The sequence below is a fragment of the Coniosporium apollinis genome (genome assembly GCF_000281105.1).
Source record: "Coniosporium apollinis CBS 100218 chromosome Unknown supercont1.7, whole genome shotgun sequence".
In the NCBI taxonomy this organism is placed as follows: domain Eukaryota; kingdom Fungi; phylum Ascomycota; class Dothideomycetes; genus Coniosporium; species Coniosporium apollinis.
Window position 1 is genome coordinate 497,706 of NW_006913269.1, and position 20,463 is coordinate 518,168.

General features: G+C 55.0%; 8 protein-coding genes across 8 annotated transcripts; 3 read left to right on the top strand and 5 right to left on the bottom strand.

Moving 5' to 3' along the window:
- Window positions 1-408: 408 nt before the first annotated feature.
- Window positions 409-946, top strand: W97_02066 (uncharacterized protein; the record flags this gene model as incomplete). Its single annotated transcript, XM_007779968.1, has 2 exons — window positions 409-500; window positions 649-946. 2 exons carry the CDS (start codon window positions 409-411, stop codon window positions 944-946), a joined length of 390 nt encoding a protein of 129 aa, XP_007778158.1.
- Window positions 947-1,622: 676 nt separating this feature from the next.
- On the bottom strand, window positions 1,623-3,162 carry W97_02067 (uncharacterized protein; the record flags this gene model as incomplete). Its single annotated transcript, XM_007779969.1, has 6 exons — window positions 1,623-1,771; window positions 1,835-1,969; window positions 2,027-2,107; window positions 2,161-2,220; window positions 2,279-2,910; window positions 2,990-3,162. 6 exons carry the CDS (start codon window positions 3,160-3,162, stop codon window positions 1,623-1,625), a joined length of 1,230 nt encoding a protein of 409 aa, XP_007778159.1.
- Window positions 3,163-7,691: 4,529 nt separating this feature from the next.
- On the bottom strand, window positions 7,692-9,061 carry W97_02068 (uncharacterized protein; the record flags this gene model as incomplete). The annotated part of the gene is made up of 2 exons (XM_007779970.1): window positions 7,692-7,980; window positions 8,034-9,061. The coding sequence occupies 2 exons, from the start codon at window positions 9,059-9,061 to the stop codon at window positions 7,692-7,694; spliced, it is 1,317 nt and encodes a 438-aa protein (XP_007778160.1).
- Window positions 9,062-11,897: 2,836 nt separating this feature from the next.
- Window positions 11,898-13,510, bottom strand: W97_02069 (uncharacterized protein; the record flags this gene model as incomplete). Its single annotated transcript, XM_007779971.1, has 3 exons — window positions 11,898-11,964; window positions 12,023-12,480; window positions 12,803-13,510. The coding sequence occupies 3 exons, from the start codon at window positions 13,508-13,510 to the stop codon at window positions 11,898-11,900; spliced, it is 1,233 nt and encodes a 410-aa protein (XP_007778161.1).
- A 901-nt stretch (window positions 13,511-14,411) lies between these two features.
- On the bottom strand, window positions 14,412-15,017 carry W97_02070 (ubiquinol-cytochrome c reductase subunit 7; the record flags this gene model as incomplete). Its single annotated transcript, XM_007779972.1, has 4 exons — window positions 14,412-14,522; window positions 14,579-14,632; window positions 14,687-14,795; window positions 14,902-15,017. The coding sequence occupies 4 exons, from the start codon at window positions 15,015-15,017 to the stop codon at window positions 14,412-14,414; spliced, it is 390 nt and encodes a 129-aa protein (XP_007778162.1).
- Window positions 15,018-15,597: 580 nt separating this feature from the next.
- W97_02071 (uncharacterized protein) lies at window positions 15,598-16,861 on the top strand (the record flags this gene model as incomplete). The annotated part of the gene is made up of 2 exons (XM_007779973.1): window positions 15,598-16,063; window positions 16,110-16,861. The coding sequence occupies 2 exons, from the start codon at window positions 15,598-15,600 to the stop codon at window positions 16,859-16,861; spliced, it is 1,218 nt and encodes a 405-aa protein (XP_007778163.1).
- A 553-nt stretch (window positions 16,862-17,414) lies between these two features.
- Window positions 17,415-17,914, bottom strand: W97_02072 (uncharacterized protein; the record flags this gene model as incomplete). The annotated part of the gene is made up of 2 exons (XM_007779974.1): window positions 17,415-17,762; window positions 17,813-17,914. 2 exons carry the CDS (start codon window positions 17,912-17,914, stop codon window positions 17,415-17,417), a joined length of 450 nt encoding a protein of 149 aa, XP_007778164.1.
- A 736-nt stretch (window positions 17,915-18,650) lies between these two features.
- On the top strand, window positions 18,651-20,103 carry W97_02073 (glutathione reductase (NADPH); the record flags this gene model as incomplete). The annotated part of the gene is made up of 2 exons (XM_007779975.1): window positions 18,651-18,799; window positions 18,852-20,103. The coding sequence occupies 2 exons, from the start codon at window positions 18,651-18,653 to the stop codon at window positions 20,101-20,103; spliced, it is 1,401 nt and encodes a 466-aa protein (XP_007778165.1).
- Window positions 20,104-20,463: the final 360 nt, after the last annotated feature.

Here is a 20,463-nt window from a genome sequence, read left to right on the forward strand (position 1 = left end):
GGTCGTAATATCTTGTAGTTTAGAGCGGTCCGCTGACCGTTATACACAACCCCGATACAAGCGTGATCTGAATCCTTCCGAATCCACCACCGTATTAAGACACCTTACTCAGATTTGTGTTGACGGGGGACTTCAAGCCCATCGCCCTCCAAGCACCTGAAGCTCGGCACATCAAACCCCCCCACCCCGCGCTCCGAGCTCCACCGTGCCGGATCCGTGAAGCTCTCCCGCTGCTGCGCGCCCTATTGTCAACTGCCGACACGCTATGTGAATACGTCCTTAATACACAGACCAGATATCTTCTCTTGCCTCCCTCTCTTCCCTACCATTCTCATGAGTCGCCGCCTTAATCAGCTCTCCTCCCACCTCACCAGACCCGCTCCCCGCTATATTCCAGGTAGAAGAACGATGGCCTCCTCCGGCGCGAGCAAAAAGCACGAGTGGCTAGTCATACTCCCCGATAAAGAGGGCGCGCTCGAGAAGCGGATGCAAGTCCGGCCGTGAGTATAGGTCCAGTTGCACTTGGAAAAATTCAGGACCCTTGCAGTCCCCTCCACGGCTGCTGCCCAGCCACAAGCGCCAGCTTTGCATACCCGCATGAAAACCGCATATACAGCTACGTAGTCTGACACCTTCCTCCACCCCCAGCGAACACCTCGAAAAAGTCCTCCCCCTCGCAGACGCCGGCCTCGTCCCCTTCGGCGGGGCCTTCCTCTCCGAACTCCCCAAGGAGGGCGAGGCGCTCAAGCTGGCTGGCAGTGCGATGATCGCGGTGGGAGAGAGCAGGGAGGAGGTTGTGGAGATGTTGAAGAAGGATGTGTATACGAGGGAGGGGGTGTGGGATTGGGATAAGGTGGGTTGCTTGTTAAGGGGGAAGGGGAAAGGGGGGGAGGGAGAGCGGATGGGAGAGGGCGAGGAGGAAGGAGAGTTGAGTGACTGGGGCTGACGAGTGTGTAGGTGCAAATGTGGCCGTTTAAGACGGCTATTAGGAGGGCGCTGTGAGGATGTTGGGACCTCGATATCTATACAGAAACAGGGGGATAGGGCGGTAAGGCTCTCGTCGTGGATATTAGAATCTGGCAAATGTGGCCTAGAGGGCACCGGGGTATATCAGTACGCTGTGAGCGCGTTGTCTCCCAAGGCGCTCGTAGACCTTAAAGAGATGGGCAGGCTTAGAGCGATCTGCGTTACGAAAAAGACCGCATCTCCAATGTTTTATTGTCCAGCAGCACATAGACGGAGCTTGAACCAGCTGTGCTGTGGAACTAGGCAGTGCAATAGCAGCCTTGTGTAACATTTGGATACCTCTCGTCCATCGGACCGAGGGAACCCCTTTAGAGGTCACCGTGAGAATGCCTGTGGATAGTCATGGTAGCAAGCACAACGAGACTCTTGCTGAAGACGACTGCTTGATCTGTACAGATTCCCGCCGCGTACAACCGGCAGGATAAAGTAACTCTACCTCTCTCACCCCTCGGAGACACATACCCGCCCAAACACCCTCAACGCCTTGAGTGATGTAATCAATACAACGTCGTAGAACACGGCGACAAAACCTGCATATATGCTGCAAAACCAAAAACCACCTAAAGCGATAGCGAAGACAGCAGCTTTTGGTTACCCTATGCATTGCCCGGCCTCTCCTCCGTGTCGATATGCCAGACGACGTAGTTCGGTAGACCGTAGACGCCGTAGCCGGCGCGCTTGGCCATCTTTGCGAAGCCTTCTGTCTCGGCTTGGTTTTCGAAGGCGTAGCAAGGGAAGTTGATGCCTATAGCGATCAGCAAATGGGACCCCCTTACGGAGAAAATCAGAATGAGAGGAGATTCCGTACCTGATCGGTGAACATCTGCCTTGACGAGGATGTTCACACCGCCTATGCCATCGAGCTCCAGCTCAAGATCCTTGTTGTCGCGCCAATCGCCCTCTTTGGCCATGTAGCGGCGGCCTGTCTGGTACTCTTTGTAGCCTGCGCGAGCATTAGCGTCATGGAAAATGGGACGAAAAGATAGGGGTAGCTCAGTACCTTCGGCCAAAACAACGTCCTTGTTTAGGGTTGCGGCAAGCTTCAGGCCCTGCTCAGATTCTACCCAGGAATTGTAGTCGACTAGGATGAAGTCAGCGAATGTAAAGCGCTTGGGTAGGGTTGGGGAGACGTACAACGCCCCTCAATGTCCCGCATCTTGCCGTTCTCCTCTCGGTACCTGTGGAACCAGATGTCTGCATCGTGTGTCAGTATGTCTTCCGCAACTCACACACCTAATAGCCAACTACGTACTCGGTACCAGAATATCCTTATCATGCGCAATAAAGTCCTCGATGATCTTTGTCGGGCTATCCTTAATATCCACGTCCCTCCAATACACCCACGAATGGTCCGGCTTCAGCGCCGTACTCAGCAGATAGTTGCGCGCCCTGCCCATCGCCTTTCTCCGGGGCCCCTGCGCCGCGAAACCGTGCCTGTCCTCGACACTCTGGCTCAACGTAACGCCGAAATCTTTCTCGACGATCATGGCGCTGCGGAAGGGCAACCCTTCCGTCTCGCTCGTCTGCACGCGCTCCAGCTCCTTAGAGAGAACAGCGAGTGTATCATCTGTCGAATCGCCGACCAGGAACGCGAGGTCGATGAGGTGGTGCGGGTACGTGAGCTGGGAGAGCAGATCAAAGTGCTGCTCAATGTAGTAGGCGGCATCACGCAGGGGCGTGAGGATGAGCACTCGTTCCTCGCTGGCGAGGGCTTTGGGCGTCGATTTGATCGGGTTGAGGTCGACGTGCTCGATCGTCGTGGCATTGACCTCTATCGGCTTGTGGTGGTTGAATATTATGGGGGTCTGGAGGTGGGCGTTCCAGCGGGCTTGCTCGTTCGCCGTCATGTCCATGGGCGCTTTGGCGGGGCCCCAGCAGTAGAATCTGTATACGAATCCGGTGATCAGTTTCCTGTTGTCGACTCGCCTGCCTGGGAAGATGCTAGCTGTGGCTATGGCCGTACCTCTGCACCTCGCCTGCCCTGCTACTGAGCCCTCGCCATAACAGTAGTACTATGCCGGAAAACAGAACGAGGAGTATAAAGCGGGTGCGTGTAACGAAGTGCAGGACGGCTCGTGAGGGTGGCAATCGCGCTCGCGCCGACTTCCAGGTCACGCCGCCCTTGGGAAGAAGCATCTTTCTTGAAGGCACCCCCGCGGCGCTCGCGGATGGATTATCGCAAGCGGATTTAGGAACAGGTGAGCTCAGTAGATTCAAACGAGTGGACGCTTTCCGCGATGTCTAACTGGGGCGCTGGTCGTTATGCGAATGGTGAAAGGATCCGGGGGAGACGGCGGGCGAGGGTTGGTGATAGGACCGGGTTGGTGGTTGAGAATGTGAGCAAGGGCCATTCAAAAAGGGCGTTGCCGCATCTTGGCTGGTGGCTGTTTTACCTTCTTCAGTCAGACTCACCATCAAACTGGACTCAGGATCTCGTCAGTTGTAGAGCAGCTAGATTGATTTCATGCGATAGAGCGGAGAAGATACTCAGCAGCCTACTTGGTCGACGTATGAATCACCCAAGGTTGCTTTGATCTACGGATCGTATGCTTAGGCTGTCCGCCTCCAGGCCTGCGAGTAGCTTTCCGTGGGGCAACGGATTTTCGGATGGCTCTTGGGAAGGCTCACGTTTGCGTAGCACCCTGTTGACACAAATGCGCCGACTTACGAGATTAGACACAACATTTACTATCGAAATGAAGCTCTATAAAATATAGAAATATCGCCAACTATAAGAACAAGGTATACAGAAGTAATAGTAAAATCTAGAATGTGTTGCAGGTACGATTGGTGGTGGATTAGTGATCGTAGACGTGCTGGTAAACGTGAGGAATTTGTGATGTTCTTAAGCTCTGAGTCGGGCGATTTGTGTTAGCCGCGTGCGTAGGTACCGATCCTCGCCGGCAACGGTCCACTGGCCGTGGATACTTCTACAAGAATAACCACGAGATCCTCGCAATACCGTATTACTGCCGCGGATCTACAGCTGCACCTAGAGACACATCAGGTTGCAATGACAACGTTCGAGTAGTCACACCTTCTGCAACACCTCACGCCGTGCAGATGCTCAAGATAGGAACGCTACGGCAGTCTGCGTCAATCGCGCAAAACCCATCGAGAAAGTGGCGAATGGGACGAGCGGCTCGAGTTCCGCTCGGCAGACGCTTGCGTGTCACGTCTAAAAGTAGTTTCAGCACACTTGACAGGCATTGAGACGCGGCCGGCAGTTTTGAGTTGCTTCCACGTTGTGGCTGACATATGGATCCTGTGGGTTTCCGTCTTGGATCTGCAAGGTGAATAGAGGCAGATGGACTTCGTTGCTCCAACATGAGGGGTTTCTGATGTGATGGTGGAGATACCCTAGTTCACGTGTTTGGTTGCCGTGCATGGATTGCCAGATGGACAATGATCTTGAGGGATGAGCAGAATCCGCATTTGCGGTACTGGAAATTGATGCCACAGAAGCACATTGCCCTCGTGGTAGCTGGTAATGATTTTGTTTCTTTCTGAAATCGTACAAACCGAAAGGTGCCGCCGCTCGACCACAGATCGCCACCGTATTACACTACACAATATCTCGCTCCTGTTAGTCTGTAAGGTTTTGTTTTAAGCCAGTGCTGAAGGAAGGGGATTATAGCCGAAAACGTGTTGACACAGCCACCCAGAAATGTGATACAGACAGCCGTGCCCGATTAAAGAAGCTTGAACACAAGAAGATATGTCTGTGACGCCCGACAGCGCCATGAGATATAGAGACAGCCGCCAACCTTTGTGAAGCCAAGTGCTGAACAAATGGAATGAATAGAGTGTTGTAGAGCGTGGTTCGACAAGCAGTGCTATATGAGCCTTCATGGGTTGATGTAGAAGGTGATGATGGCTGCACCGCGTCCGGTTGAATCGAACAAGAGCCACGTCGACTGTAGAGGTAGTCGGGGAAGGCGTTCAGGGTAGTGAAAGACTATGGAGTCGCATCCGGAGGGCCAACGCCAGCTCCTCAGACACGCCACAAGAAGCTACGAGTCATTCCGCTTGACCTGCTTGTGAGGGTGACGTTTCGTCCGCGGTGACGAAGAGGCGCTTGACGCCACGCTTGAGTCGGGGGTGTAGCACCGACTCGCTCTGCGTTGAGCGTTGCCAGCTCGCTCGGTCTCCAGCTCCTTGCGAAGGGTTGCAATTTCCTCACGCAGGCCTGCATTTTCCTCACGCAGGCCTGCATTCTCCCCAAGCAAGCTGTTGATCTCTCCATCCGCAGAGTGGAGATGTTCGATCAGCTTTTTATATATATCTCTTTTCGTGAACTGCAGATGGCCCTCTATCAAGTTATATCCCTTAAGCGCTCTCTCGCCCTTCCAACCCTTCGTCACGAAGAAATCTTCAATTTCTTTTAGGTAACCTGCATGCTCGGCTCGACAGTGTTTCTCCTTTGTCGCTTTGACCGGATTCTTCAGCGGCTTGCAAGTTGCAGAGCCCCGTCTGGATATCGAAACGGACGATAATCTGGAACTTGTGCCGGCCTGACACACACGGCTGACGGTCGGGTTGTCTGGTGATAGACTTCGTCCCCTTTGGGCAACCTCAGCTCTGGAGAATTCGGTGCCACACCGTTCACATTCTTTTCTGAGTGGCGAGTTGAGTGCCTCGCAAGAATTGAAGGGACATTGAATGGCAGAGGGCGTTCGCTTGCGGGGCGGCAAACCGTAGTCGGGCGTCCTGAACTGCGGCGATTCGAGAACCCTCTTGCGCGGCCTTTCAGGTATAACGAACCGTGCTCTCCGGCTATCTTCTTGATCCTGCAGGGTGACCGACGGCAACCTAAGCTCTGAGTATTGCACTGGTGGTAACCGTATATCGGCGCATAACGGGATGTCTTCCACCCCTGAGGTGAGGGTATCGAAGGACGGTAACGCTTGACCATTTGGCCGTCCGGCTGGTGTGCCTTCAGGCGGCGGGGCAGCAGGTGGTGCTCCGGACGGATTGTTGAAGGGGTTTGCCGAGGCTCTCATACTGGGCAGATTGAGTGGATGTCAATGGAAGTGTGGTATGAGCGGCGAAAGCGAACGAAGATCAGAGGTATATGGTAATAGCAACAGGTAGGAACGCAAATAAACAGACAACCCCCCAGATTGAACAGGATAGACCCGAGTGAAAAGACGAGCGTGAATAAGAGCGACTGGCCCTGTTTAAAAACTTGCCCTGAGATGGGAAAGGCCCCTACGAAAAATGGAATGGTGAATCTGCATCAGGCCCACATCCAGATGCAGCCGTCAACCTACCAAGGTTACAGCACGCAGGCACTGCTACTTCAGACGGCATTTCTCTCGTGCATCTGCTGGGCGATCCAGAAGCGATGTTGGATCAGAGGTTGAGATGCTACCTCCAGCATAGCGATAGGGTCGAGGCCGAAGGTGGAGCAAACTATTGGTGTATCTCGTTCGGGGCAAACGATACTTGCTTAAGGCCGCTTGGCCAGCCCCAGCCCCTTGCGTCAGCTCTTCGACCAAGCCTGAAACGCGTTGCACAAGACCTGCCGCGGAAGAAGGCCGGTAGTTCCGTGATGGGAGATCCTAGGTTGAGAAGCGATGCAGCAGCTGGACCAGAGAGAGAGTGCTGGAGGCTTGACGTGGAATGCAAGGCGCATAGACGCTCGCGGGTTAAGAGCTCACCGCCAGTATCGTGCCGCCGCGCAACGGCCGCACAGCAGAAAGCTAACGGTGGAGCAAAGCTTGACATCCATGAACGTGCAGACGGCGAGCCGCGAGAAATACTGGCGCTTAGAGCAAGACGAGGCTTGATGAGAGGTGCTACATTCTGCTCACAAATGACCTACGAAAAGTCGCTTCGCGCGGCAGGCGAAACAATGGTAGAAAACAGCCGCCGCGTCTGTAGATGCAAACGAGGCGTTAGAAGCGCTGCGCGTGTCGCTACTTACGATGCTGAGGCGCTCTTGAGCAGCGCTGATGATCCACGATGCCTTACCTATTAGGTAGGTATGCTTGGAGATGTTCAGCCGGGGGGCGTGTCCCGGAAGCCGGGTCAAGGGTCTGGGAGGGAAGTGGGCCAAGCCCTGCCTGGCGTCCAAGGTAGCACAAGGCCCAATCTTCGAAAGATTGACACAGGACAGCACAGCCCATCACAGCCCATCCGATTTGCTGCGGGGGACACGACGATCGGGACTGCAGGCGCGATGGTGACTCGCATGCGGGACTTGTTACCGGGTTAGCATCTAGGTGGGAGACCGGGGAGGCCGCTGGGGAGGCAGCCGGGGAGGCAAGAAGGGAAGTTTCTAGCGTGACATACATGAGAGAGCGGATCGATGCTATGAAACAAGAAGGTGAAGGGGGGAAAGCAACATCCTGCCATTACCACCGAACGAATCAAGGCCGTAACGCTCGCGAAGAAACCAAAGGCAGCTGGGGAGAATTCTGCATGTGAAACTTCCCAGCCAGTTATTAAGACTCTTTCGACCAACCCACTATGCCCCTAATCCCCTAAGTACATGACACTGCTCCCCGCTAGAGTAGACACCCCTTCGCCAGGAACAACGTGTAGCACTCGCTCAACGAAGTTGAAGATGCTCCAATTGCCATGCCCGTGATCCCGAAAACAACAAGTGAAGATTAGGTCTATTCAACTTGGGAAAAGAAACGCCGGCACCCCGAAACCTCCTACAAGAGACCGAAGATGGCGGCGAGGACACCAGACACACCCATCACGGTGGATGATGAGATGTCGAGATGACCAGCAGCACCGCTGGGCGACGAGCCAGAGCTGCCAGAGGTCGGCGTGGTGTTGGCACCGCCCGGGTTGGACTGCCTGCCGGCACACTGGAACCTGCCCTTGATGATGTTGGTAGGACCAGAGATACGCCTGAACGCGTCGCAGTCCTCCTGGATGTCCTCAGTGCTCTGCAGATTGAAAGCGCCGCGGACGTTGTTGAGTTCGGGGAGCTCGACGCTGGTGCAATGTTAGAGGACTGGAACGCATGCGACAGAAGACACGCTACTCACTTATTGAACTGGCCGTTGAAGTCAAGAGCGCCTCCAATGGTCTCCAAAGCAGGAAAACCGTTGATGTTCTCGAGCTGGCTGTTGTTGGCGATCAAAAGACCACCGCCGACGGACCTGAGCTGGGGGAAGGTGATGTTGGAGAGCTCGCTGTTGGCGACAAAGGAAAGGGAGTTGGCGACCTCAGTGAGGTTGGGCGCAGAAATCTCCGTGAAGAAGTTGCTGTAGAAGCCCAGCGATCCATTCGTGGTCTGGAGAGACTGGATGTTGACGCTGGAGCAGTTGAGGAAGTTCATCTCGTTGCCCCAGATCAGGTTCGGCAAAGCGACAACCAGCTGGGGACCATTGGCCTCGAGGGTGAACTGCTCGGATACATTGGCAAGCTGGAGGTTGATCTCGTTCAGGAAGCCGTTGTTGGCAACCACGAACGACTCGACGGTCTCCAAGTTGATGCCCTCGAGTGAGCTCAGGAAGGTGTTTTGGATGGAGACGCTCAAGGCGGTCTTGACTTGCGAGGTGAATGAGAGCTGGGGCAGATTCGGCAGGCCTTCCCAAATGATCCGGCCAACATCGGTCAAGCGGGGCATGTTCAGGTTCGACAAGATGGTGAGGTTCGTCAGGGTGAACGATCCATCGATCATCTCCAGGTCGGAAGCCTCTAGAGAGGGTATGCCTGCAACGTTCTCGGCAATCACGTCGCCTGTGATCCGTCGAACGCTGGGGATTCGGAGGGTGTCGGTCGTTCCTGTTGCAACTGCGACGCTGCCGCTGAACGTGGAGCACCGTGCCAGAGCAGAGGCATCGCCTGAGTTCTGGATCGTGGTTGTTGCAGCGCTGCACTGAGCTGGGAAACGGATCGTCAGCACCACAGTTCGGTAGGTAGACCAGCCAGACCGGAAGTCTCTCAGACTCAACGTGGCACACGAACTCCACTTCGTGTCCGCTGTGTGGGGGGATGAAGGACGGGTGAGCTTACCAGCAACTGAGCCAGCCACGGCAAGGACGGGCAGAGCGTATCTCAACACAGACATGGTGGCGCGAAGAGTAAGAAGCTAGCTGATCGGAAGAGAAGGGTCAGCAGATGAGGATGGAGGATATCTCTGATGGACACAGTGATGGAACACACCTGAGTGGATTAAGAAGTGCTGGCGACGCAGCTCGGGATAAGTCTTGGGGATGGATGAGTTGCTGGCGGATGAGAATGCTGGTTGAAGCGAATGTCAAGAAAGGAAGACGAACAAGAGAGAAGAAATAGAGCTCGGAGCGGGGGGGACGCGGTGCAGTGGAAGGCGCGGTCGCTGCTTGCAACTATCGCAGGCTGGGGGGACGATGGGGGTGAGTGAAGAAGGAAGAGGCCGGGAAGAGCGAGCAGAAAGGGTGTTGAGAGCAAGAACCCCTGCCTCGCGCAAGCACGACAAGGAGAGGGACGCGAATGCTTTCCTGGCAACGCCTAACACGGGCTAGCGGCGGCACCGGCTGCTGCTCTCATTGGCCAATGCCGCCTGCTGTTCGAGCTTTGAGGTTTGTGAAAGTCATCGATTGTATGCATAAACACCCGCTTCATCCCGTCGACTGTGGCAACATGCAGCTGCTCTCCAGCTTCACTTCTACCGGGTAGGAGCAGCCAGTCTCTCTACGCGGCTGGCCGCTGCCAAACTACCTGCCGGCCACGGTCGTCACGCATCTCGCAGCATTGTGCAGAACTTTTCTGTGTGACGACGCGGCGCCGATCGGGTTTCGTGCCTCGTCTCAGACGCCGGCGATCTGGACTGCTCAAGGCCTCCGTTCGCTCTTCGCGGCACAGAAGCGGCGGCAGCAGTTTCGGCTACTGGAGCTCACATCCCAACATGGCAACCGACTAATCTCGGATGGCGTTTCTTGCAAGCCACACCAAGGAACGCCCCCTGCTCTCGCCGCCGAACTAGCCGTCGCTGTCATCTCCGTTATCCATGCTTCTGGAAGGTCATCAGACTCAGCTACCTGGGTATCTTCCTTCCACTGCTCTGGCCTCCTTGAGAATGAGAGATTGGGAACGCCCTCGCTCTCCACGACTCCTAGAAGATCTACGCAAAAGCTACTCCTGAGCCGACGGGAGCATCCGGGCGAACCACGGATGACATGCAACTGGCAGCTGCAGTACCCAGTTTGTAGCCGCAGTCGACCGCGGCCCTTCTTGCGGAGACAGCCAGGGACAGATCGATACTTGTAACCACGGTAGCGAAAGCCATACCGTCGCTGAACTTCGCGCTTAGCTTGCCTCCAGAAAAGTCTCGACATCACAATCAAATCTGTTATGGATGCTAAAGATCCGGCGCGCATCAAGCCAAGACTCGAATCGCAATTGTTTCTATCCCTCTCTCATTACACGTAGTCAAGACTCTAACTCTGCCATCGTTGGGCACGGCGCAGCGCGCAACAAGCCGCGATACCACTGCCTTGGCGATTCACACGTCCAATAGTTCCCCATCTTCGCCGCCAGCGTTGAATACGCACCCCATGCCAAGGCATTCTTCAGCGATCGTCGCCGACGAGCCCCCGGTTCCATTGCGGCTCCACGCAGGGTCTTTCCCTGCTCGACCGGAGAATGGAACTTGTTAGCCGTACCGGGGAACCTGAAACTTTCACGTGAATGCATCAAATCCGCGAGTCTTCTCCATGGCTTGTCAGTCCCTCACCACGGTGGGTGTACCGTCTCTTCGACGACCACGGATGAAAGGATTGGCCTCGTCTCTCGGAATCAAACGCCCTGTTAGCGCAGCGGGAAGCCTCTCACACTGTGGAAGGGGCGCTCGCAGAGGAAATTTGCAGTCCGTGAGCCGCAACCCAACTTAAATTTGACGTCGCTCGTTCTCTTGGTCGATGCGTCGCCGGACTCAGCAATTATACCAATTGCAATTACGCAGTAGCGCAAGATCAACAGCATTCACGGTGACATTCGTCGCTGCCACCCCGATGACGACCGGCTACTTATTCTCACGCTTGGAATGAGCTTGCGGTGTGTGCCGCTGGAACTGGTCAACAGTTGACACCTTAATCGGCTTCTCCTCAAATCTCAACTTCTACCGGGGCGCGATGCAAAGCGTCGAACAAGGTCCTCGGAATCTGCCTACATCTCACCAAGCACATATTAAGATGCTTTGCGGCGAATTGATGAGCAAGATGGTGAAACGTAGAGCATTCAGACTACGACATATGCAAGAACTGGCCGTCAAGCCCCAACTGAAGATATCGTTTGCTGTCGATCTCCTTGAGCCAGCCGAGATAATCTATCCTGTCTTCGAAACTCAAGGATATACAAGATTTCTATGCATACAACTGTCAAGTCTCTTTTCCTTACCCGATCCCGAGTGTGACTGGCCTACATGCAGTGTACCTGCGTTGATGCTGGACACCGAGGGCTCGGACGGCCTGGCGTTGCACCACAGCTGCTGACTCTGTACCACACCAGCGCAAACGGCTCCACCCGAGTCCCCCATGGCTCTGACATGCGTCGGAATCCTCTTATGAGTGATCAACTAGACCGGTTCTATGCGATAGAGAATGAGCAATTCAGCAGTGTACGACTTCCGCGCATCGATTATCTAAAAATGTTTTTGAGCTATTCTTTGAGCTACGGACTGCGTTCTTCACATCCACCGTGATCTTCACGACTGGATTTCTATGCGGCAACGGCTTTTTGGACCAATCCTTGCTGCCTGAGGATGAAAAGGCATGGCTAAGTCAGTTGCGAGGACGTGGAAGGCGGGAGTCTATTCCTTAATTCTACATGTCCAGTCTCCAGAACGGGCGCAGCTTCAATGTGGCAACAGCGTTTTTTAACGGCCCTTGCGCGATATGCGCTGCAGCGTGCTGCTCCTCCTACGCCGCTCAAGCATTCTGCACTGCATCGACGTTGACGTCCTCTATCCTCCACATATACCACATGAACAAGCTCCTTTACCACAATCAGCATTTCCATTCTCTCAAAACACTACACCTACGAAGAAACTCACCTATATGGCCTAAACACCTCACTCAAGTCCACCATCTCCTTCTCACTCATATACTTCCACTTCCCACCCCCTTTCGCCTTCAACCTCCCCACGTCCCGTCCCATCCACGCCGCCATCCCCCTCTGCACCCCCAGATCCCCCGTGCTAAATACATCCATCCGCTTCAGCCCGAAGCACGCGAACATCTCGACACTCCATCTTCCGAGGCCGCGCACCGCTGTCAGCTTTTCCATTACCTCGTCATCGGAGGCCGAGAGTAGCATGGAGGCGGAGAGCTCGCCTGAGGCGAACTTTTGGGCAAGGCCTTGAATGTATTCGGCTTTGCGGCCGGAGAGGCCAGCCGTGCGGAGGAAGGAGAGGTCGGCCGCGGCGACTTGGGAGGGGGTGGGGAAGCCGGCGCAGTCGGGAAACAGGGCGATGAACTTGTTCTTGATGGAGGAGGCGGCGGCGCCGGAGACCTGGGGGTTGGGTCAGTAATTGTTTGCGCCAATTGGTCTCTCATTTAGATGGACGAATGGACAAGGAAGCTCAAGCGGCTGAGAACAGCTCGTGCATAAGCAAAGGATGTCCTCGACGCCTTTGCGCTGAAACAAACACCGAGCCGTTTTGTCAAAGTTCGCGGTCGGTGTTCCACGGAGTCTTGTGATCATAAGATGCCCTTCCATGAGTGCGGAAAGCAGACGGCCCCCTGAACGGCCGATTCGCAGGTGACAAATGGCGATTCTCGCGGAAACGCACAAATTACTCCGCTAGACAGGAACAGAATATTCTGCCACCTACCTGCTGTGCGATAATCCCGCTCGTCAGACTCCTAAAGGGATCAACCTCCTCCATGAGCCCCTCCGGCGAGAAAATCCTACATGGATACTTCTCAACCACAGCTTTGAGCCTCCCCGTGGTATCGACCCTCAGGAGATGCGCTTTCGCCTCTTCGAGCAGGTTCTCCGTCGTAGTTGTCGGTCTGGGTAGCCGTACTCCGCCCTTGACAGGACTCTCGAGCACGTGGTCATCTTCCGAATAGGCTGTCAACCGGCTCCCGCCTGGTGTCTGAAGGGGCGCGTTGGTCGCGTGCGGTCCTGCGGGCCTGGCGTGATGGTCTGAGACTGGCGGTGAGGAGCGGTTTGCGGGCGATGAGATCAGAGCTACGGCGGAGGGGGTGGGCGTTATAGGCGGCAGGTTGGCGGTCGCTGCGGTTCTGCGCCGCTTGGGGAGAGGCGTCTTTGGGAGCTCTGGGAGAGCAAAGCCCTCGTCGTTTTGATCATTTGGCGATGTCGTTGATTTCGGGACCGCTGGTTTAGATGTCCGAGAGCGCCTGGCAGGAGCCTTTGAAGGGTTGATCCCATCCTGGGTTTCCCCATTCAGTTGCGCAGAGCCACTGCTATTTCTTTTTTTCGCAGGAGCAGTAGTCAGGATACCATTGTTATCACCTTCTGGTGGCTGGATAGACTGCGACTTAACCTGAATGCGGGCGGAGCGCCGTACAGTCATCGTTCGGCAACGCGTGCAAAGAGAGAACTTAGAGGGTGGAAATGCTATTGATCTATGACAAATTCTAGAAGTGTATACTATAGTGAGCGTGCGACAAGATCTCTGCATATGTTGTTGTATGTGAGTTGAAGCGCGTGCGGCTTGGTGTTGCCTAAACTGTGCGCGTCTTGGATGAACACGATCAACGCGATAGCACGTGGTCTGGGTCTAGTTAATTGCTCAAGGTACTTATGTCTACCGTTACACATTGGGGGCAGGCCGATAGCCTCTTTTGGTTGCAGTGCCTATCGAACAAGAAATACTTGCGATTAACCGCTCTCAAAGTTCATACTTTAGATTGTCATAACTATCAACAACTCCACTATTAGATGTCACAGTCATGATATGTTGCGAGGCTCAGGTTCTTTAAACTGAGGAAACAGCCTGTCGTTTGTAGCTAATTGCAGGGCATTCATAATACGCCTTTAAGACCATAGCTGAGCATGTTCGAGGGAAGCGTAGAGCCTTCAGAGCATATCTTAGATAGGATCTTTGGATCGTAATCTACTCTTCATTATGTCCAAATCATGACTCGAGGCTTGTCTTCGGGTTCAGGATGGCGAGAGTTACCAACCCAGTCATGGCGGCCTTAGCGGAACCGATTAACGTACCTGATACCACTCCGTCAAGGTCCGCGTTTTTAAGTGTACATGGTTTTCCCACATCGCCAGCAACAGAGTCTTCCTCGATCGACGATTCTGAGCTCAGGACGCTTAAGGGATGCGAGTCGTGACGTGACTGTGCAGGTGACGAAGAACTGTGACTGCTTTCGATTCGTACAGTATACACTCTAATGCACACGTTTGCTGCCGCTTCAGACCAGTACCAATTCGCTGTACATTTCTACCGCCTTCGTTCATGCCTAGGCTGCCGGCTTCGCCGGCTTCTTCTTCACCACCATTGCCTCCAGATCCTCGCGCTCCTTCAATTCTGCCTCGATCTCTTGAATGAGCGGTGTCAGATACGGGGTATCCTGCGGAGCATGCTTAGTCAATGCGAGAATATAGGGTCGGCCAGCCTGTTCCCTACCTCCTCCGGCTTCATCTGCTCGTGCTTGGGAAGAAGCTGGTGTGATAGCGAGAGCTGCGGCAAATTAGCCAATGTTCAACCAAATCATCGCCAGTTGTAGTAGCCAACCTGGAACGCCCGTCGCATGCGGAAAACACGGTCGTATGCCTCCTTCGGTGGGAGACGCTTGAGGGCTAGGAGGACGGTCTCGGACTCTTCAGGGATCAGATCATCGGCTCTGCGCAAACCCGACCATTAGCAAGCTCACCCTCTAGCAAGAGGAACTATGGGAAGCTCCGGGCTGGTGTGTACTCGGCAATTGATTGTGTGTGTAGGTAACTTACTTCAGGCCGAGCTTCCTGTATCCAGAGGCATCGGCATACCAGTTCGCCATTGGCTGTAACCAGCGGCGGAGCCATGGTCGCCTGATGATGAAACCTGAGAGCGACGGCTGCGACATGATTGCGACTGCGGAGGAAGCTGTGTCGGCGTAAGGGCGAACTGAGAGGCGTCCACAGCTGGTTGGTAGGAAAGTCGTGATGTCTGACAGGCGGGCAGTAGGCGCCTTAGTCAGTAACGTATCGTGCCAAGAATACCCGCCGTGTGGCTCCCGCCCCTCGGAAGAGTTCCGCTGCGTTGACCCGGGCAAGCCCCGCTGCTGTCATCCGGGTCTTTTGCTGCCCACCCGAACTGCTCCGTGTTTGGAACCGCATCTTCACCGCAACGCAACGGTCACGATACCCACGACACCCACGACACCCACGACACACGCACTTCAGTTGCGCATCGCATACTGTTCTGAACTCTCCTTTGCCTCTTGCTTCAGATACGGCTTCCTTATCCATTTCGACCGTCAATGGAGCTTCTCAATCGCTAGCAAAGTCTCGCTCGAGTGCTGCGGGGTCTTCCGCACACCGAGGAAGCATTGTCGGGGCCGCCACCGGGGACACTTGACTGCTCAAGCTGGTGATTGCAACCAGGGCCGCTGTCTGTGGGGGCGATGTTGAGGGCTTACCAAGTTTCAAGGTGCCGCTCTCACGATGTCAGTCGAGGGCACCCAGCCGCCGTCCTCGGACCCCCAGCAATATGCCCCCACCCAAGCGGGCAGTTCGCCGCAACACCGCGGACCTAGGGCTGTCACGGTATCCCACATGTTTCCAGGGCTCGCCGTCCGTGTTGCGCAGCTTCCCAATACCAGCATAAACAGCTTTTGCGGCGCGATGGCGGGAGTTGCGTCTGGTATCGTGACTTGCCCGCTGGACGTTATAAAGACAAAACTGCAGGCTCAGGGCTCCTTTAGACCGCGTCACTACAGGGGATCGGCATCGCCGAAGTCGAGCGCACTGTACAATGGCATGGTTGGCACAGCCAGAGTAATCTGGAAACAAGACGGACTCCGCGGGCTGTACAGAGGGCTTGGTCCTATGTTGCTTGGCTATCTTCCGACATGGGCGGTGTATATGAGCGCATATGAAGCGTCTAGAGACTACTACTACACTCGGATAGGTTGGTTGATCTGCCTTTAACACAGGGCAAAACTGACGGCCGGCAGAGAACAAGTGGTTCGCTCGAATATACGCTTCTATCACCGCTGGCGCCTGCTCCACTCTGGCCACGAACCCTATATGGGTTATCAAGACGAGACTGATGGCTCAAGTGAGCTCTCGTGCATCAGAAGATGCGCGGCCGCCGTGGCACTACAAGTCAACCTGGGACGCAGCTCGAAAGATGTACGCGCAAGAGGGCATACTCGCCTTCTACTCAGGACTGGCACCAGCACTCCTCGGCCTTACTCACGTCGCTATTCAATTCCCCATGTACGAATTCTTCAAGATGCAATTCACCGGCCTCGAGATGGGAGAATCCTCGACGCAGAGCTCGGACATGCACTGGGGCGGGATCCTGGCCGCAACGTTCCTGAGCAAAGTCTGCGCAACGTCTGCAACTTACCCGCACGAAGTCCTCCGGACGCGGTTACAGACCCAGCAACGGTCGTTGATGCACCATTCCCCTGACGGAATCATCCATGCCGGGATGGCTCACCATGGCCACCAGACCAAGCCGCCAGGAACTGCATCGTCGGATGGAATGAGGAATCTGCCTCGATACCGCGGTATGATAAGAACCATCCGGGTCATCTTGCACGAAGAGGGGTGGAGGGCGTTCTACAACGGCATGGGCACGAACATGGTCCGTGCGGTGCCTGCAGCCATGACCACGATGGTCACTTTCGAGACGCTGAAGAACGCATGCCATAGATTACAAGAGGAGGGGAGACACGAACGCGACGCGGGCCTCGCCTGAGAGACCACACCACTGCGCAGACATCTTCTGTCAACACCTTTTCTTCCGCCAGCACTTTGTTTGAAGATTTTCGCAGACCTTACACCATGGATTGGACTTCACAAGTTTTCCCAGGGTTTGTCGGCGCGATGCAGAAGCTGTAAAGAGCATCAGTGAAGGTATGGCGTTTAGGCGTGGAGCTCTCAAGGTGGAGCAGTCGTTGAGTGGCAGACATGCTAGTTGTTGGCGTACTCTGTGTTTTGGAGGTTGGGCATTCTTCACCGTGATCGGGTTACCCGTAGGACATGATGTTTTTGGAGCGGGTTCGACAGTTGCGCGGGATCATAAGAAGCCAGGGTATGTACATAGATGTATACGCAGCATCCCCACCGGGATGGAGACATCCGAGCTTTTCTACGTCGGATTGTAAAGCGACTTTATGGGCACTTGAAGATCAAACTTCGCCCCTGATCGTGAAACCCAGTCGCGCCTTTTGCGCAATGTGACCACCAAACGCCGATGTAAGTCTCCCATCACCAATCCCCCCTTAGCCTTTCTCCTAGCAAACTCCTCCTCATCCATCATCCTTCCTCATAGCCCTCCTCAGCGCCGCCTCCTCCGCGCTCCTCTTAACCCTCCCCCTCACCGCATCCTCGCCAACCTTCCCACCCATGTCCTCCTCAACCTTGGCCTTAACCTCCTTGTTCTTCTTCGCGCCCCACAGCGCATCCCTGAGATTCTCCCGATCACTCACCGTCTCGAGCTGGCCATGCCGCCGCATCGACTCCCGGTGCCAGCTGATCTGGCCGCCGTCGGCCTCGCGCTGCTTCTGCGCGTTGAGTTTTGCGGCGCGGATGCTGGTCCTGCTGTAGACAAAGAGGAGACAGGCCATTGTTAGGGCTGCTAGGGGGGCAACTACTGTCTGGGAGGAGGTGTAAGTGGAGGTTTATGTGGGGAGGGTGGGGGTTTTACGCGGGAGTTGATGTTGAAGTTGCGGGGGCGAGGTGGGCGTGTGGGGCGAGAGGTTTCTGTGAGGCCTTCGGGGCCGCGGGGCACGGAGAGGCGGCCGCCCATTGCTGGAGTTTGGGGAAGTGGTGTGCTTCAAGAAGCTTTATTGCTCGCGTGCGTGTAATGTGGAAGCTGGAGCTCTGAGCTCGAGCTGTGATGGTGGTCTACGCTACATAGGTCGCGGCAGCCTTAGCACATTTGGCGACGCAGCTACTATTGTTGTTGTATGCAGGAAACAGAATGAAGGAGCTGTACGGAGTAGTCGTTGCTTCGATGTCACAGTGACTGACTCGCTGTGAGCATCGCCGCGCGACTCCCGAGAGCGCTTACTAACGGCGTCATCGCCGTATCGATAGGATGGACATGGATTTCCAGCAGCGACAGAAAAGCCGCCTTGGTGCCTCGGTGCCCCAGTCCTTCAGTCCTTCAGTCCCTCTTAAGAAGATTGCAGCTTGAATAGAAGATCTACGCAGTGTTTATGATCTCCTTTTGGTTTCTTCGTTCTCTCTGCTTCTCGTTTACTCAGAAGCCCGTCTTGTAGACCTTCCGTCAGCCTTGATTACATATCCCACACACACAGTCCAGTCCAGAGCCTTACATCATCAAATTCAGGCAATCCACTTGCTCGCATCCGCTTCAAAGACCTTGCCCCAAGTCCCTACATAAGACATCTGTCCAAGAACCCGTCGTAGCAGTCAAGCTGTCGTCCTTCACTCCCTTCCGTCTGATAGTCAAGCCTTCAAGGCTGGCGAACACAAGACTATCTGCCTTTTCGCGCCAACTCTCCACCTCGTCAACCACTATGGCGCCGACACCGAAGGAATGCGATTTCCTAGTAATAGGTGGCGGTAGTGGCGGCCTTGCCTCTGCGCGGAGAGCGAGCGGCGTATACGGCGCAAAGACCATTGCGATTGAGGACAAGCGCCTAGGAGGGACATGTGTCAATGTTGGGTACGCGCGCAGTACCCTATATCAGTGAATGATCATTGCTGACAGCGCTCAGTTGCGTGCCGAAGAAGGTTACCTGGAACGCGGCAGCAATAGCGGAAACATTCAAGGATGCGAAAGCGTATGGGTTCGGCTACGACAACTTCTCCTTCGATTGGAATACCATGAAGAAGAAGCGAGACGCTTATGTGGAGCGTCTGAACGGCATCTACGCCAGGAACCTCGACAACGACAAGGTTGAACTCATCCGCGGCCGCGCTTCGTTTGTGGACAAGAACACCGTTGAGGTCAAGACACATGATGGGGGCAAGGAAATCGTCAAGGCAAAGAAGATCCTCATCGCCGTCGGTGGGAAACCCAGGTTCCCCAAGATACCGGGCATCGAACACGCCATATCCAGCGACGGCTTCTTCGACCTCGAGGAGCAGCCTAAGAAGGTTGCGACGGTTGGCGCGGGCTATATAGGCGTGGAGATGTCCGGCATGTTCATGGCTCTGGGCACCGAGACGCATTTCTTCATCCGCGAAGACAACCTGCTGCGGACGTTCGACCCGATGATCCAGAAGACGGTGACCGAGACGTACGTGAAGCAGGGCATCGACCTCCACCGGGGCTCCGACATCTCCAAGATTGAAGACATAGGCAACGGCAAGAAGCGAATAACCTACACCGAGCACAAACTGAGGGACAAGCAATACACCATGGACGTCGACGTCGTGCTCTTCGCCATCGGCCGCGACCCAGAGCTCACGGACCTAAACCTTGATGCGGTCGGCGTCAAACTCGCAGAAAACGGCCACGTCAATGTAGACGAGTATCAAAACACCAATGTGGAGAATATTTACGCGTTAGGCGACGCATGTGACAAGAACTTCGAGCTCACACCCGTCGCCATCGCCGCCGGGCGCCGACTGAGTGACCGCCTCTTCGGCGGCAAGAAGGACGCACATGTTGAATACGCCAACATTCCTTCCGTCGTCTTTGCGCATCCCGAGGTCGGCACGATCGGGTTGACGGAGCCACAGGCGCGCGAGAAGTATGGTGATACCGTCAAGGTCTACCAGACAAACTTCACGGCCATGTACTACGCGATGATGGAGCCTGATGAGAAGGGCCCAACGGCGTTCAAGGTCATCTGCGAGGGTCCGCATGAGCGCGTCGTGGGGCTGCATATCATGGGCGCGGGTGTCAGTGAGATGTTGCAGGGCTTTGGTGTTGCGATGAAGATGGGCGCGACGAAGGCGGACTTTGATCGCTGTGTTGCGATCCATCCGACGAGCTCGGAGGAGCTGGTTACGTTGAAGTAATATAGAGGCGGCGTGATGCTAGATGGTGTAGATATGGACATAGAGCGCTGATAGACTTCACCTGTAGGTACAGTTTTAGTCTGTCTATCCATCGAATTTTTGCCTAGCCTCCGGTCAATATAGACGCTCCACCATAGTGCTGAGGGGTTCTCAAATGCGTCAGCCCATCGACTGGCTTAGGGTTACATATCGTCTTGATTACTAGGTATCAATAACCCGCAAGCTCCGAAGTATTGTCTTTCTATAGGTAGTGTCCCTATCCAGGCTCTCGGTTTCGTACGGCCTATGGCCTCAAACGTCACAGTCATTCACTATATTATGACGAGTCTACCACCTGCGTGATCACATGGACCAAGTCTC